Here is a 12,049-nt window from a genome sequence, read left to right as displayed (position 1 = left end):
AAAGATACTAGTTATATAAAACTGGCTTTTCATTTACACCCATTTGGAATGGTAAAATAACCTTCTAATTTCAAAGGTAACTAAAAATATATGTGGTATTTCTCTTTCCTCTTTCATTAAAAATAAAAAAGGTCTATTCTTATTTAAGAAGGATTTAGCAAAAGTTCAGACTTTCAAAACCTTGGGAGGTGGGGTAGTAGAAGAGGATAAATGGGGTCAAATATATGGTGATGGAAGGAGAACTGACTTTGGGAGGCGAATACACAATGCAATATATAGATGATGTATTATAGAAATGTACACTTGAACCCTATATAATTTTAACTGTCACCCCAATAAATTTAATAAAAAAAATCTTTAGCTAATCTTCCTTTTTTCTTCCACCTTCCTCCTTCCCCTTTGATGGGGCTAAACTTTCAGCCTACGATGCCCTCCAGGAGTGGAGGGGACCAGGTATCCAGAGTTGTGTCTTTGGCTGGTGGGGCTGGAAGTTTGTTTATATACATGGGGAGTGAGCAAATAAGTCAACACATTGAGAATAATGGGAGTTAGTTTTCTAACTGCCAGAGGAGGGAGTTACAAATATGGAAAGGGGACAGTTAGATATAAGATTGAAACTGGACGTAATTGTATGAATTCATGAGATATAGACGAGATAGATAGATAGATAGATAGATAGATAGATAGATAGATAGATAGATAGATAAAGATAATGCTAGATCAGTGTGTGTGTGTGTGTGTGTGTGTGTGTGTGTGTGTGTGTGTGTGTGTGTTATACAGTTTTAACTCTGTCTACTAACAGGGCTTAGAAGTAATGACACTCTGGTAGCAATGAGCCCAGCTGGCACCCAGTTCTTGGTTGCTAAATGCCATTTCCCACTAAATGGAATCAGAGTTTCTTGGAGAAATGTCTTACTTTAGAGCTTGGGCAGAGAAAACACAAGATGAGCCTGGAAAAATCTTGTTGAACAAAAAAGTAAAGAAGTGCACAAAGAATGATGGGGACAGGTCTGAAAGACGGAAGATAGCATGAAGGATTCCCAGTGGCCAAATCTGGAACAATTTGAGCTCAACTGATGTGAAAAAATGGTAAGTATAAGTTTAATAGGAACAAGATCTGGTCAATCCTCATTATTCACAGATTCAGTATTTGCAAATTTGCCCGCACGCCAGAATTTATTTCTAACCTGAAAATCAATACTAGGGACGCATGATCATCCAAGGACCTGCTCAGAATGGCAAAAAACTGTGGGCATCAGGATGCATACATACATTCTTGGCTGAGGTTGCACAAGACAAGGGCTTCTTGTTTCAGCTCTCATACTGTAAACAAGCGTCCTTTTCACAATAGAGTCACGTTTTTTGCATTCTTGTGCTTTTGGAGATTTCATTGTTTAAAATGTCCTCCCACCCCAAGCATAGTGCTGACACGCCCTGTAGTGTTTCTAAGGGCAAGAGGCTGTGATGTGCCTTACAGAGGAAATGTGTGTGTTCCAGTAGCTTCTTTGAGGCAGGAGCTGCAGTGCTGCTGGCCCTGGGCTCAATGTTAATGAGTCAACAATCCATATTAAATAAAGTGTCTTTGAACAGAAACACACGGAAAACCACATTCGATATGAATTGGTTGGCCATTACGTTGTGACAGGAATCCAGCTCTGTATTTTCCCTAGAGCAATGCTTCAGTATTGGCTAGTGCAGTGTTCACGGTGCATTTATAGAACACAACTTCCGCAAATGAGGAGAATTGACTGTACACAGACTACTTACAAAGTATTTACTGATGTATCATTGCCATATACTTATTAACTTTAGAGTGGAGGAAACTGGCAGATACAATCTTGCCCACGTGATACAAGTTCACCTAACTAGTAACAAGGCAAATTAACATTGTGTGGCCTCGGTTACAATGCACTGAGCACAGCACTATTTCCAAGGTGTGCCTACAAGAGGGCAGAAATCAGGAAGGAGGGGACATCACTAAACCCAAGTTGAGGGATATTTTATAAAGTTACTGGCTTGTACTTTTTAAAAAGATCAAGGTGATAAGAGACAACAAAAAATGCGGAACTTCTCCAGATTGAAGGAGACGAAAAGACAGGACAACTAAATACAACGTGCGGTCCTGGATTGGATTGGATTGGACATAAAAAAGGGCATTGTTGGGATCATCGGTGACATTAGAAGGGGGCCTGTGGTCTACATGGTAGCACTGGATCAATGTTAATTTCCTTTGATGGCTGCCCTGTGGTCACGTACGAGAGTGTCCTGGTCCTTAGGAAACACACGCAGATGTTCTAGGAGTCAGTAGAATATCATGTGTTCAACGCCTCAGCAGGCTCAAAAAAAACGCCAGTAGTTGGGGAATCGGGGAGCAGCGGGCAGGGGAGAGTTCTGTGTGCTTCTTCTGTGGCTTTTATGTGCATTCAAAATTATTTCAAAGTTTAAAAAAACTAAGCTATTTTTTTTAAAAAACTAACTTAGGAAAGAAGTTGCGAAATCCATAAATTTGCAGCCAATTACCTAATGTTTACGCTGCAGAATGTATTTTAGATAAACTTTTTGGTGTCATTTATAACTGTGTCATTGTAAAATCAAAGAGGCATTAAAAGCATGATAAAGGAGAGATGAAATAATGACAGTGATCATCTTTTTTTTTTTTTTTAACTAGCTAATACTAAGAAATCCTACAGATTCAATTACCGTGTTTCCCCCAAAATAAGACTGGGTCTTACATTAAGTTTTGCTCCAAAAGACACATTAGGGCTTATGTTCAGGGGACGTCATCCTGAAAAATCATGCTAGGGCTTATTTTCCGGTGAGGTTTTATTTTCGGGGAAACACGGTATAAGGACAAGCTGACACTGAAACCAGAAAGGCTTTCAGTACATTCACATGGTGTGCAACCACCACCTCGATCTAGTTTCAAAATATATTTTATTGTAAATAAATTTAACCATTTATGTTCAGGAATGAGATTGCAACTCACTTTTACTTTATTCTTCATACTTTCTAAATTTTCTACCATGGACATGTATTACTTTTATATTCTGAAAAAAAAACCCTGAAATTTGTCATTTTAAAAGGATGCATCAGTATGTCATCCTCCAAGAGACATCTTTCCTGACTCAGGCATCTAACTTAGGAATTCCTTCCTCCTCTTTCTCCAACCTTCCTTAGCAGGTATATACCTTCATTTAAAGACATATTTTATTACATCTATTTCCTTTCTACCTCTCTTTGAGGGCAAGGACTGTAACTTTTCATATATTGATCCTGAGTTCTTCATCCTATAGTAGTCACTCCATAAAGATATTTGTGAAAGAAAAAAAGAAATAAGGAGAGACGTTTTCTTAAGATAGACATTGCCAGCTATCTATCTCGATGATTAGAATTATATTTGGGAACTAGGCTAGTTCTTTCCTAAAAGTCTTAGATAATGCCAACTTCTTAAATAAAAGTAACGTGAGGGAAGTGTCAAGTGAACAAGCAGGTAAAGGTGGCTTAAATGGACTAACAAGGCATAGAATTCACATTAGATCAAGAGACCAAAAGAAAAACTAGAAACACCAGAGTGTGGGTGGGGGAGTGTCATTGTTATATAAAAATTGGGATTTTTATTGGTAAGTTATAAAATAATATGGTATGGCCAGAATGCGGGGTGCTTTTCAAAGCACGTAGGCAGGACCCAATTCCTCTGCCTTGAGGGCTCGAGAAAAGGCGTCCAGTGCATGAGGAGATGGAAGGAGGTGAAAAGAAAAGAGGAGGGAGCACCGTATGATAATTATAGTGGAGTCAGGCCAGGTGAGAGTCTGCTCCGGCTATAACACATCAGCTTTTATATTAATCATATTTTTTTCTATAGTTCATGTTTTAACATTTTAAAAATCTTGCTGGCTCGGGAGAGACTGGACGACCCATTCTTAGACACAGCAAGTGCCCTAAATGACCGAGCACCAGGTACCAGACCACCAGCCACCACCCTGCAGCCCAGAGTTCACTGGAATTCTTCAGACTAGCCAGTCAGAAGCTGTTCACCCTGCCCTGCCTTATCTTTCTCAAAGAAACCCCAGTTAAGGCTCTGGGTCCAGTTTTCCCCTTGCTACTATCTTTTGTTTACTGACCAAAACCTGTGGGCCTGCATGGCATAGTGTGCTACCATCTCTTGGGAAATATAAGTAACAAATTCTTCTTTCAATGGCATTAACCTCTCCCTGTCGCCACTCGGTGACCTCCATAAACTAAAATCCTGTACAAATTATAGAACCACCTCCTTTCACATTTCTCCACAAAATTCCTTGAGTCCCTTCTTTTATAAGCACTTAAGGTAAGTATTTTGTGTTTCCTTTACCTCTAATCTTTTAGTTCTTACTATTTTGTATCCTCTTCAGCCTTCTGGTGCATCAACAAGCTGGTGGAAACATACCATCACCATGCAGAGAACTCCTAATAACTTCCTGTAGGGCCTGTATGTCTTGCACCATCCTGTACATTTCATGGGCTTATAGCGGATATAAGTTTTCGATGCTTGTTACCCAGGAACATCAAACTATTTCTTTTTTTAAGTAGAGAAAGAGAAGTTTATTAGAACAGATAGTACACTCCAAAGAGTTAGGAGCGGGCCTGAGCAAAAGGAGCAGCTCAAAAGGCTGTGGCTCAAAGGCCCACATCAAACAATTTTCAGTCACGTCTTTCTGTAAAAGCAAAAACAAACTTGCTCTTCGTATGTAACATGGCCCACATAGGACTCAACTTCCCTGATCATTTTCATTTCATTTCATTCCTGCTCATTTTCTTTAAAACTAATTATCACTTGGGATCCCCCTAAAAGAATTCCACACATACTGGAAAAGGCATTTCCTGCTGGTCAATAAAAACGCAGAAGGAACTGGATGACCTCGGCACACCAGTCACCTCTGGGTGAGTACATGGAGCTCCTGAGCTACTTAGGCGGTGGACAGAAAAGGGGGCCATCGGACCCCAAAATACTCAATTAGTGGTTACTGGCCATAGTAGTATGCTGCTTGTTCAAATGCAGAATGAATGAGTATTTTTATATCTCTTTCTAGGTAGATACTACTCTGGTGAGTAACTCCACAGTCAATTTGCACTGAGTATAAAGAAAGTGCTTCCTTTTTTAGGAATTCTTTGTCAGGCCTATTACTATTTACCTTTTACCTCATTCGCTGTAGGTCCAAATCTAAAGGTTCTGCTTATCACAAGAAAACATACATACAACAAATTAAATGTAAAAGAGGAACAAAACACAGAATTAGAAATAGAGAAGACATAAGTACAGCAGAACATTGAAACCAGAGAAAAGAATTAAATATACCTATAAGATCCTTCCTTGGGTTCAGATTTGATTCCAAAAGCTAAAAGTTGTACAATCATTAGCAGAAACATTCTCATTTCTTCCTAGAAAACAAAACTTGCCCTATGTTCTAGAGCAGAGATTTTCACAGCGTGGTCTCTGGACCACCAACGCTAGTAATACCTGGGAACTTATTAAAAATGCAGGTTCTCAGGCTACACCCCAGGCCACCTAGGCCTGGCCCAGCACTCTGGGTTTTAGGAAGCCCCTGTGATATTTCCTAGCAGGCTAAGGTTGAGAACCACCATTCTCAAACAATCAGGTTTTATTTAGAGGGCACTGAGCCATGCTTCTATGGCAAATATGGGAAATTCAAGTAACAGCTTTCAATAAAAGCCGCAAACATAAAACTAAAGTACAACTCAGCAAAGGAGCAAAGGCAATATGCAAGAGGGCTAAGATGCCATGGCCTGGTCACATGGCTCTTGGTCAACCCTCTTTGCTGAGTCAAGGATTGACCCTAAAATATTCCACGCTACACTAGTTCTAAAACTAGCTATGGGCCAGATGGAATGGTTCTGGAGGCTCTTAGGCAACTCTGATTCAGAAGCGATTCCTTCTGCCCCTCTCAGCTAGTTCCTCTCCTCATTACCTGAGGTTGAAACCCTGAGGCCACCTTTGGTACCTCCCTCTCCATCATTCCCGTATCATCCTATAGACGCAACCTTTCTTCCCTCCTCATTCAATAGTTCATTCATCAAATATGTACTGAGTACCTATTAGGTGGTGTGAATTCATCAGAGAATATGAATGGACAAAAAACAGCCTTCACTTTCTCATCGTGGAGACAATAAATAATATAAACAAGTAAAGTACATAGCATGTTAGAGAGGGATGGATGCTAAGAAGAAGAATAAAGGAGGGAAGGAGGGAAGAAGCTTTGGAGAGGAGAGGAGATAATTTTAAATAAGGGGTTAAGCAAGACCTCACTGAGAAGGGACCATTGGAGTTGCATCTCAAAGGAAGTGAGGGGATCCGGGGGACAGCATTCCCAGTCCAGGAATGGCAAGTGCAAAGGTCCTGAGGTGAAAGTATGCCTGGCATGTTTGAGGACCCCAAAGTGGTTGAAAAAGAACAAACAAATGGGACAGCAAGAAGGAGATGGGGTCAAACAGGTAACGAGGAGTAGGCCCCCGTAGGTCATACAGGGAAGGGACTTTTCTGGGAGTGAGATGGAAGAGCACGGAAACTTTGAGCAGAGGACTAGCATTTTAACAGGATCCTTCTGGCTGCTGAGCTGAGAGCAAATGAAAGAAGACAGGAGAGAAGCAGGGAGATGCGTTTCGAAGGCTTCTGCCCTTTCCTTCTCTAGCTGCCAAAACCATCATCACCTCTCACGTGGGCTTTCTACCTGGGCCCCTCCTTCCATTCCACTCCTTTCCCTCCCTAATCCACATAACGGAGACAGGACTGCCAAGCGTCTACTCAGACCGCCCCACTGCCCATTAGGGACCAATTTCGTTAAAGGATATATTAACTCGAGCTCTCGCTGCACCATACGGCCCGGCCTTGCCTTTCCAACCTCATCACCCAGGCCTCTGCCACGCCGATCCAGCACACCAACCATTTTCAAATCCACGTACCCAGTCTGACCTTCTGGCCTTGGCTCTCCCTGACTGGAATACTCCCACCACCCCCCTCCACCTACTGAAATCCTCCTGGTCTTCTCAGGCTCATCACCAATCTCATCTCCTCCATGAAACCTCTCCTGATCCCTCACCTGCTTTTGAACCTCACCCCACTGTCTCTAGCCTCCTTTACGGTCTTTAACGTATTTCCATCTGTGCTTGTTCTGTCTCCCTCAGCAGACTGTAAGCTTTACGAGGGCAAACCCTGGCTCACTCATCTTCACGTCTGCCACAGCATGGATTACAACACCTTCTATAGAGCAAAGAATTGTTGAATAAAATGATGACAACATTATCCTTTAGTGACCACAATTCTGTAACTTTCAATGGCCTCTTTAAATCCATTCCTTACTTCACAGTAACTCCTTTAGTTAGTATTGTAAACATACTGCACCCCAACGCAGACAAAATCTAGTAGAGAAAAAATGGGCTATATTTTATGTTAATGTATAATGCTATGCAATTGAGCTTAAAAAATTAAAAGTGGATACAAAAATAAAATTCTTATGATTAACTGCCATCAAAAGTTTTCCATTTAGGAAGATACCCAGTTGAATTTGGAAGATTTTAAGATGCTGGACCTTAAGCCTCAGGAAAATTGATCCACTTAAATATTTTAAGTGTTTATTTTTATCAGTAAGATTTTGATGCAATCAATGTTAATCTCTTTATGGAAAGGTGATGCAGACATACTCAAAATGCTCCTTTCTCCTTTGCGGTGTTTTAAAACAGTCTTATTCCTGCATAATTTATAATAAGAATCTAGAAACACTGAGTCAGATTCTCCCAATGTCTATCACTAAAACGTGGAGGCGGAAACTGAAAAGTATTTTCTCCTGGTATTCTCGGCAGCAGAATTTTCCAAAACGGTGCCATTCAGCATGGGCCAAATCATTTTCTTTTTAAGGAAGTATTATTTTACTAATAAAGTATTATTTTATTAATTGTTGTTATCTTTCCACCTCCTCCCTGAAGAAGCTCATCTTGGTATCCAAATTTCATATATAAAATAAAGACCCAAACAAGCCTTGCTCTAGAAAACAGAACAAGGGAGAAAAGGATCTGGGAATCAAACTCAGATTAAACTCAAAAGGAAATCTTAGTAACCATTCGTTAATTTAAGACCTTAATAATGACTTTCACTGATGAAAGTTACGTCATAACATACAAGTTATGTCAACAGTGGAGTGGTTCCCAGAGATTTCATTTGTTCTTTTGAAACTCAGGTTAAATATTAGACTCTAGTTCTAATTTCATTTTCTCTGGGTGATAGCTATTAGATACTCTAAAGGAAGTCAATATGTGCAAGGTAAATATGAATTAACTTTATATATTCTAATTGAATATATTATTCCAAAACCACTGACGTCATTTGAATCATTTTTAGCAGAATATTTTCATGTTATAATCCCATTAAAACGGGGTTCCTTTTTAACAGGAGAAAGTGTCTCTTGAAGTTCCAGTCTAGATGCAATTAGAGACTCCAGCACAAGTGGAAGTAATAAAATGAACCAGCTCTGTGTCCTAATCAGGAGGTTTAGTCGCAGAAGTTGAGATCAGCCCTCATGATTCAGGCACCGATTGAGAAGGTTGAGAATTTGTCAAAAATACTAACAAGAAAATAAGAATGGAAACAGATTTTAGACACCAACTGCTCATCCCTGTTAAAAGACTCCTTTGATTCTTTCTTTTAAAAGAAAATACCCTGAACCATGAACCCGAGCAGAGAAACAACAGCCGAGAGCCATCCCTAGCAGTACAAGAAGATAGCCGATAAAATCGTGTATAGATTCAATTTTGAAAAAGTAATTTTCAAACTCTGTGATGGCTCGTATCACTTTGGAACCTGCCGACCTAGGTGCATGTCTCCCTGCCCCCCTCCCCCGAAGCAGGTCCGGAGAGAAGGATTCAAGTCCAGATAGCTGGTTTGGTTCAGGAAATGCTAGACAGGGTGTGTGGCCGTGAGGCACAGGCAGAGAGGTCAGCCTACAAAGGAAGGAGGAACACAAGGAAAAATGGTCTCCCCCATGAGGTGAGGGAGCTGGGTGTTTGTCAGCCATCGGTGAACACTGCTTTGGGAGTGGTGGGGCCAGGGTGCTCCTTCCTTGGCACTTGAACCTGCCTCGTGCAGGAGCCAAGCAGTTTCCCAGTCCACAAAGGAAACCTTCAGACAAATGATGCCAGCCCTGGCCACTGGCAAGCCTCCGCCATGAAGACGGAAAGGTCTGGAGTATGGATGGGGCGTTGACAGCACCGTCTACACTGCCTCCTCCAAAACAACTCCAATCCTATCGACAGTCGTCTCCACTGTTGGTATTTAATCTCTCTCTTCTCTCTCTCTCTTTTATCTACTCTCCAACAGAGCGTATCTTTCACCGTCGAGTCACCTATTCCTCAGCTATAAAATATACAATGTTAGCTTGCCTATTTCTCCCCTTTCATCTACTTTATATTCTCCATAAATTGAGATGCTAAGTCTATGGCTATATTGTGAATTCCTTAACATCAGCCTTGCTCCCAGCGACACTGAAAAAGGCACTCCTGGGCCGTGGTCCACAATACGTCCATGAAAAATGATGGACTGGTCCACGGGGTAAGACCTCAGGCTACAGTGGCATCCAGAGAATTCTTTATGTTATGAAAGCAGAAGTAATTCTGACAGGTCCAAAAGCACGCATTGTAACCAAATGATTGGGGGAGGGCGGGGGAAGCAAATCTAAAGCTTAACAGGGAAAAAGCATTTCCAATGAAATATCACTTCACTGGCTTTGAACAAATACAGACTTTAAAAATAGTCCGATCTAGCCACTATTGTCCTTAAGCTGCAGAAACAGGCTAGCATATATTAGTAACTTCCTTTTAGGCCTGACGGGTGCCTTTTTGGCCTTGCTGTGTGCCTAGTCAAAGTGAGAGGGTAAGGTGCCTAGGTACTAGGTTGGTACAAAAGGAATTGCAGTTTAAAAGGTTAAAAATAATTGTAAAAACCACAATTACTTTTGCACCAACCTAATAAGTTTTACCATAAAACAACTTTGACCAATGTAATCACTTAATATTATGCTTCATAATTTCAAAAAAAATAAAAAATAAAATCAGGGAATTCAGGAAATAGCAAGAACCAACGGGAATGTAGCACTGTAGGTTTTTGGGATTAAAGGGATTTATTGCCACTCAGCCAATATACTGACTACTAGACAAAGCTTAGCTCATTAAGATTCAGTTAAATTGTTTAGATTTGAGAACTGCCTAACCTACCTTTAATAATGTAATTATTTTTAAGAGAAATAAAAATTTAAAAAAATAGACCAATCCACGTCACGGAGACTTTCTGGCTGTTTTTACATTGTGTTTGGAGGCCCATCCCCGGGCTGCCCTTCTCTCTGGCCACTCACAAACATTTGATGAGCCACTATTGAATGAGATCCCTGTCTAGTTAGTAGGTTTACACTTAGGACAGGATCAGGCCATACTACCAAAGCCACCGTTCCCCTGAAACGAACCATCCATTATAGAATGCAGCAAGTATTTTTTAAAAATCAGACCACTCTAAATATAGTAAATGATACATATCTGTATCTTTGTATCAGTATCTTTGGATCTAAATTAGTGCTTCCCAAACAATCTATGAGAACGAATCATTCTATTATTATTATTATTATTATTATTATTACTTCCAGTCTACCATGTACTGATACTTCTGCAAAATCCATTCAAGATGAAACATTAGAAAATGAATTTTTTTAAAAAAACATACAAAATATAAGCCCAATTAATTGTTAGATTTTACAGGCATAATATAACTCTGTCAAATTTCTTAAAAGGTTCTTAAATACTCTCAATTGCAGTACTTACCTTGTCGCAGACCAGTAACGCTTAGTGGGCAGTAGTGGGCAGTACTGGCCTGGGACGACGGTTTGCGTAACATTGATCTAAAGTACCGCGCACATAGTCATTAAAAAGATATACTGTACCTCGGACATTCTTTCCAAATCCCAGAGAAGAAACTTTTTTGTCCCCTTGTTCACTATTGTTTGATTTCTCCTTCATTACATCATCATCACTAACAGCATCGGCAGAAAATTTTTTCTTTTTCTTTTTCTTGTGTCGAGGTGGAAGCTTTTTTGGAAAAGTAAACATTGGGAATATCACAAGAAACATTGCAATGGCACAAAGGAGGAATCCACTCCACCTAAAAAATTGGGAAATGTGAATAGCATTTATGGCTTTTGCATTATAAGTGAGAACAACTTAGCAAAGTACAAGTTTGTGGCACTAAAATTCCCCAGGGAAAACTTTTTACGTTCATCAGTTGAAAGTAATAGGGAGCCGGACAAACTGAAAAATACAGGGACCCTCCCTTTCTGTGGTATAAGTGAGAAATCTACCCAATAACTATACTCGCATTATAATGAATATTATAATCAACAACCTGACTAGAATTCCATTCAAGAGTTTCTAAGCACATATGCGGCAGTTCTCCAATTAACACTGTTGGCGCTGCTACAATGTGTACTTTATAATAAATCAATTAACTCATAAATTTAATAAAAAAATAATACAGACTCTATAGCATGCTTTGTGGACCAATACAGATGCTGTTTTCCTAAAAGAAAACCATTAATATCGCATGTGAAATGTATTTTAAATGGCTGAGGGCACTCAAATATTGTTCTACATGCACCTAACAATGTATTGACCTTAGCTACCCCTCACCATACTTAATCATGAGGGCCATCAAAGACATTTATTTCATTTGATCCTGGCTTCAAGAACTTACAATCTAGTTGTAAGCGAGCTAAAAATATAAGAAACGGTCTCCATGAAATGCAAGAACGTACACAGTTAAGCATTAGCTCATGTCCTATAGAGTATGAATGCTGTAACAGTTCAGATAAGGGAAATGTGTGTCAGAAAGAATCTTAGGAGCAGTAGAACTTGAGCGATGCAAAATTGAGATTCTGTCTTTGAACTCATCTAAGGTTGCCATGTGGCAGAGACCAGAAAGCAAATACGGACAGTACAACCCGGTTTCTAGTCCTGCATTCGAGCC

The 12,049-nt window shown here is 40.1% G+C and overlaps 1 protein-coding gene across 2 annotated transcripts in view; it reads right to left on the bottom strand.

The window, feature by feature from the left end:
- The window catches only part of SLCO5A1 (solute carrier organic anion transporter family member 5A1), a 120,920-nt gene that overhangs the window by 57,026 nt on the left and 51,845 nt on the right, over positions 1–12,049 (bottom strand). For both annotated transcript variants that reach the window (XM_033126819.1, XM_033126820.1), the window contains exon 4: positions 10,971–11,188. In XM_033126819.1, the coding sequence (XP_032982710.1) occupies positions 10,971–11,188 (218 nt within the window). The remainder of the gene's footprint in view (positions 1–10,970; positions 11,189–12,049) is intronic.

This window comes from Rhinolophus ferrumequinum, chromosome 14 (genome assembly GCF_004115265.2).
Source record: "Rhinolophus ferrumequinum isolate MPI-CBG mRhiFer1 chromosome 14, mRhiFer1_v1.p, whole genome shotgun sequence".
Lineage (NCBI taxonomy): Eukaryota > Metazoa > Chordata > Mammalia > Chiroptera > Rhinolophidae > Rhinolophus > Rhinolophus ferrumequinum.
The sequence above is the reverse complement of the archived record's forward strand: the minus strand, read 5'-3'. Positions and strand labels throughout refer to the sequence as shown.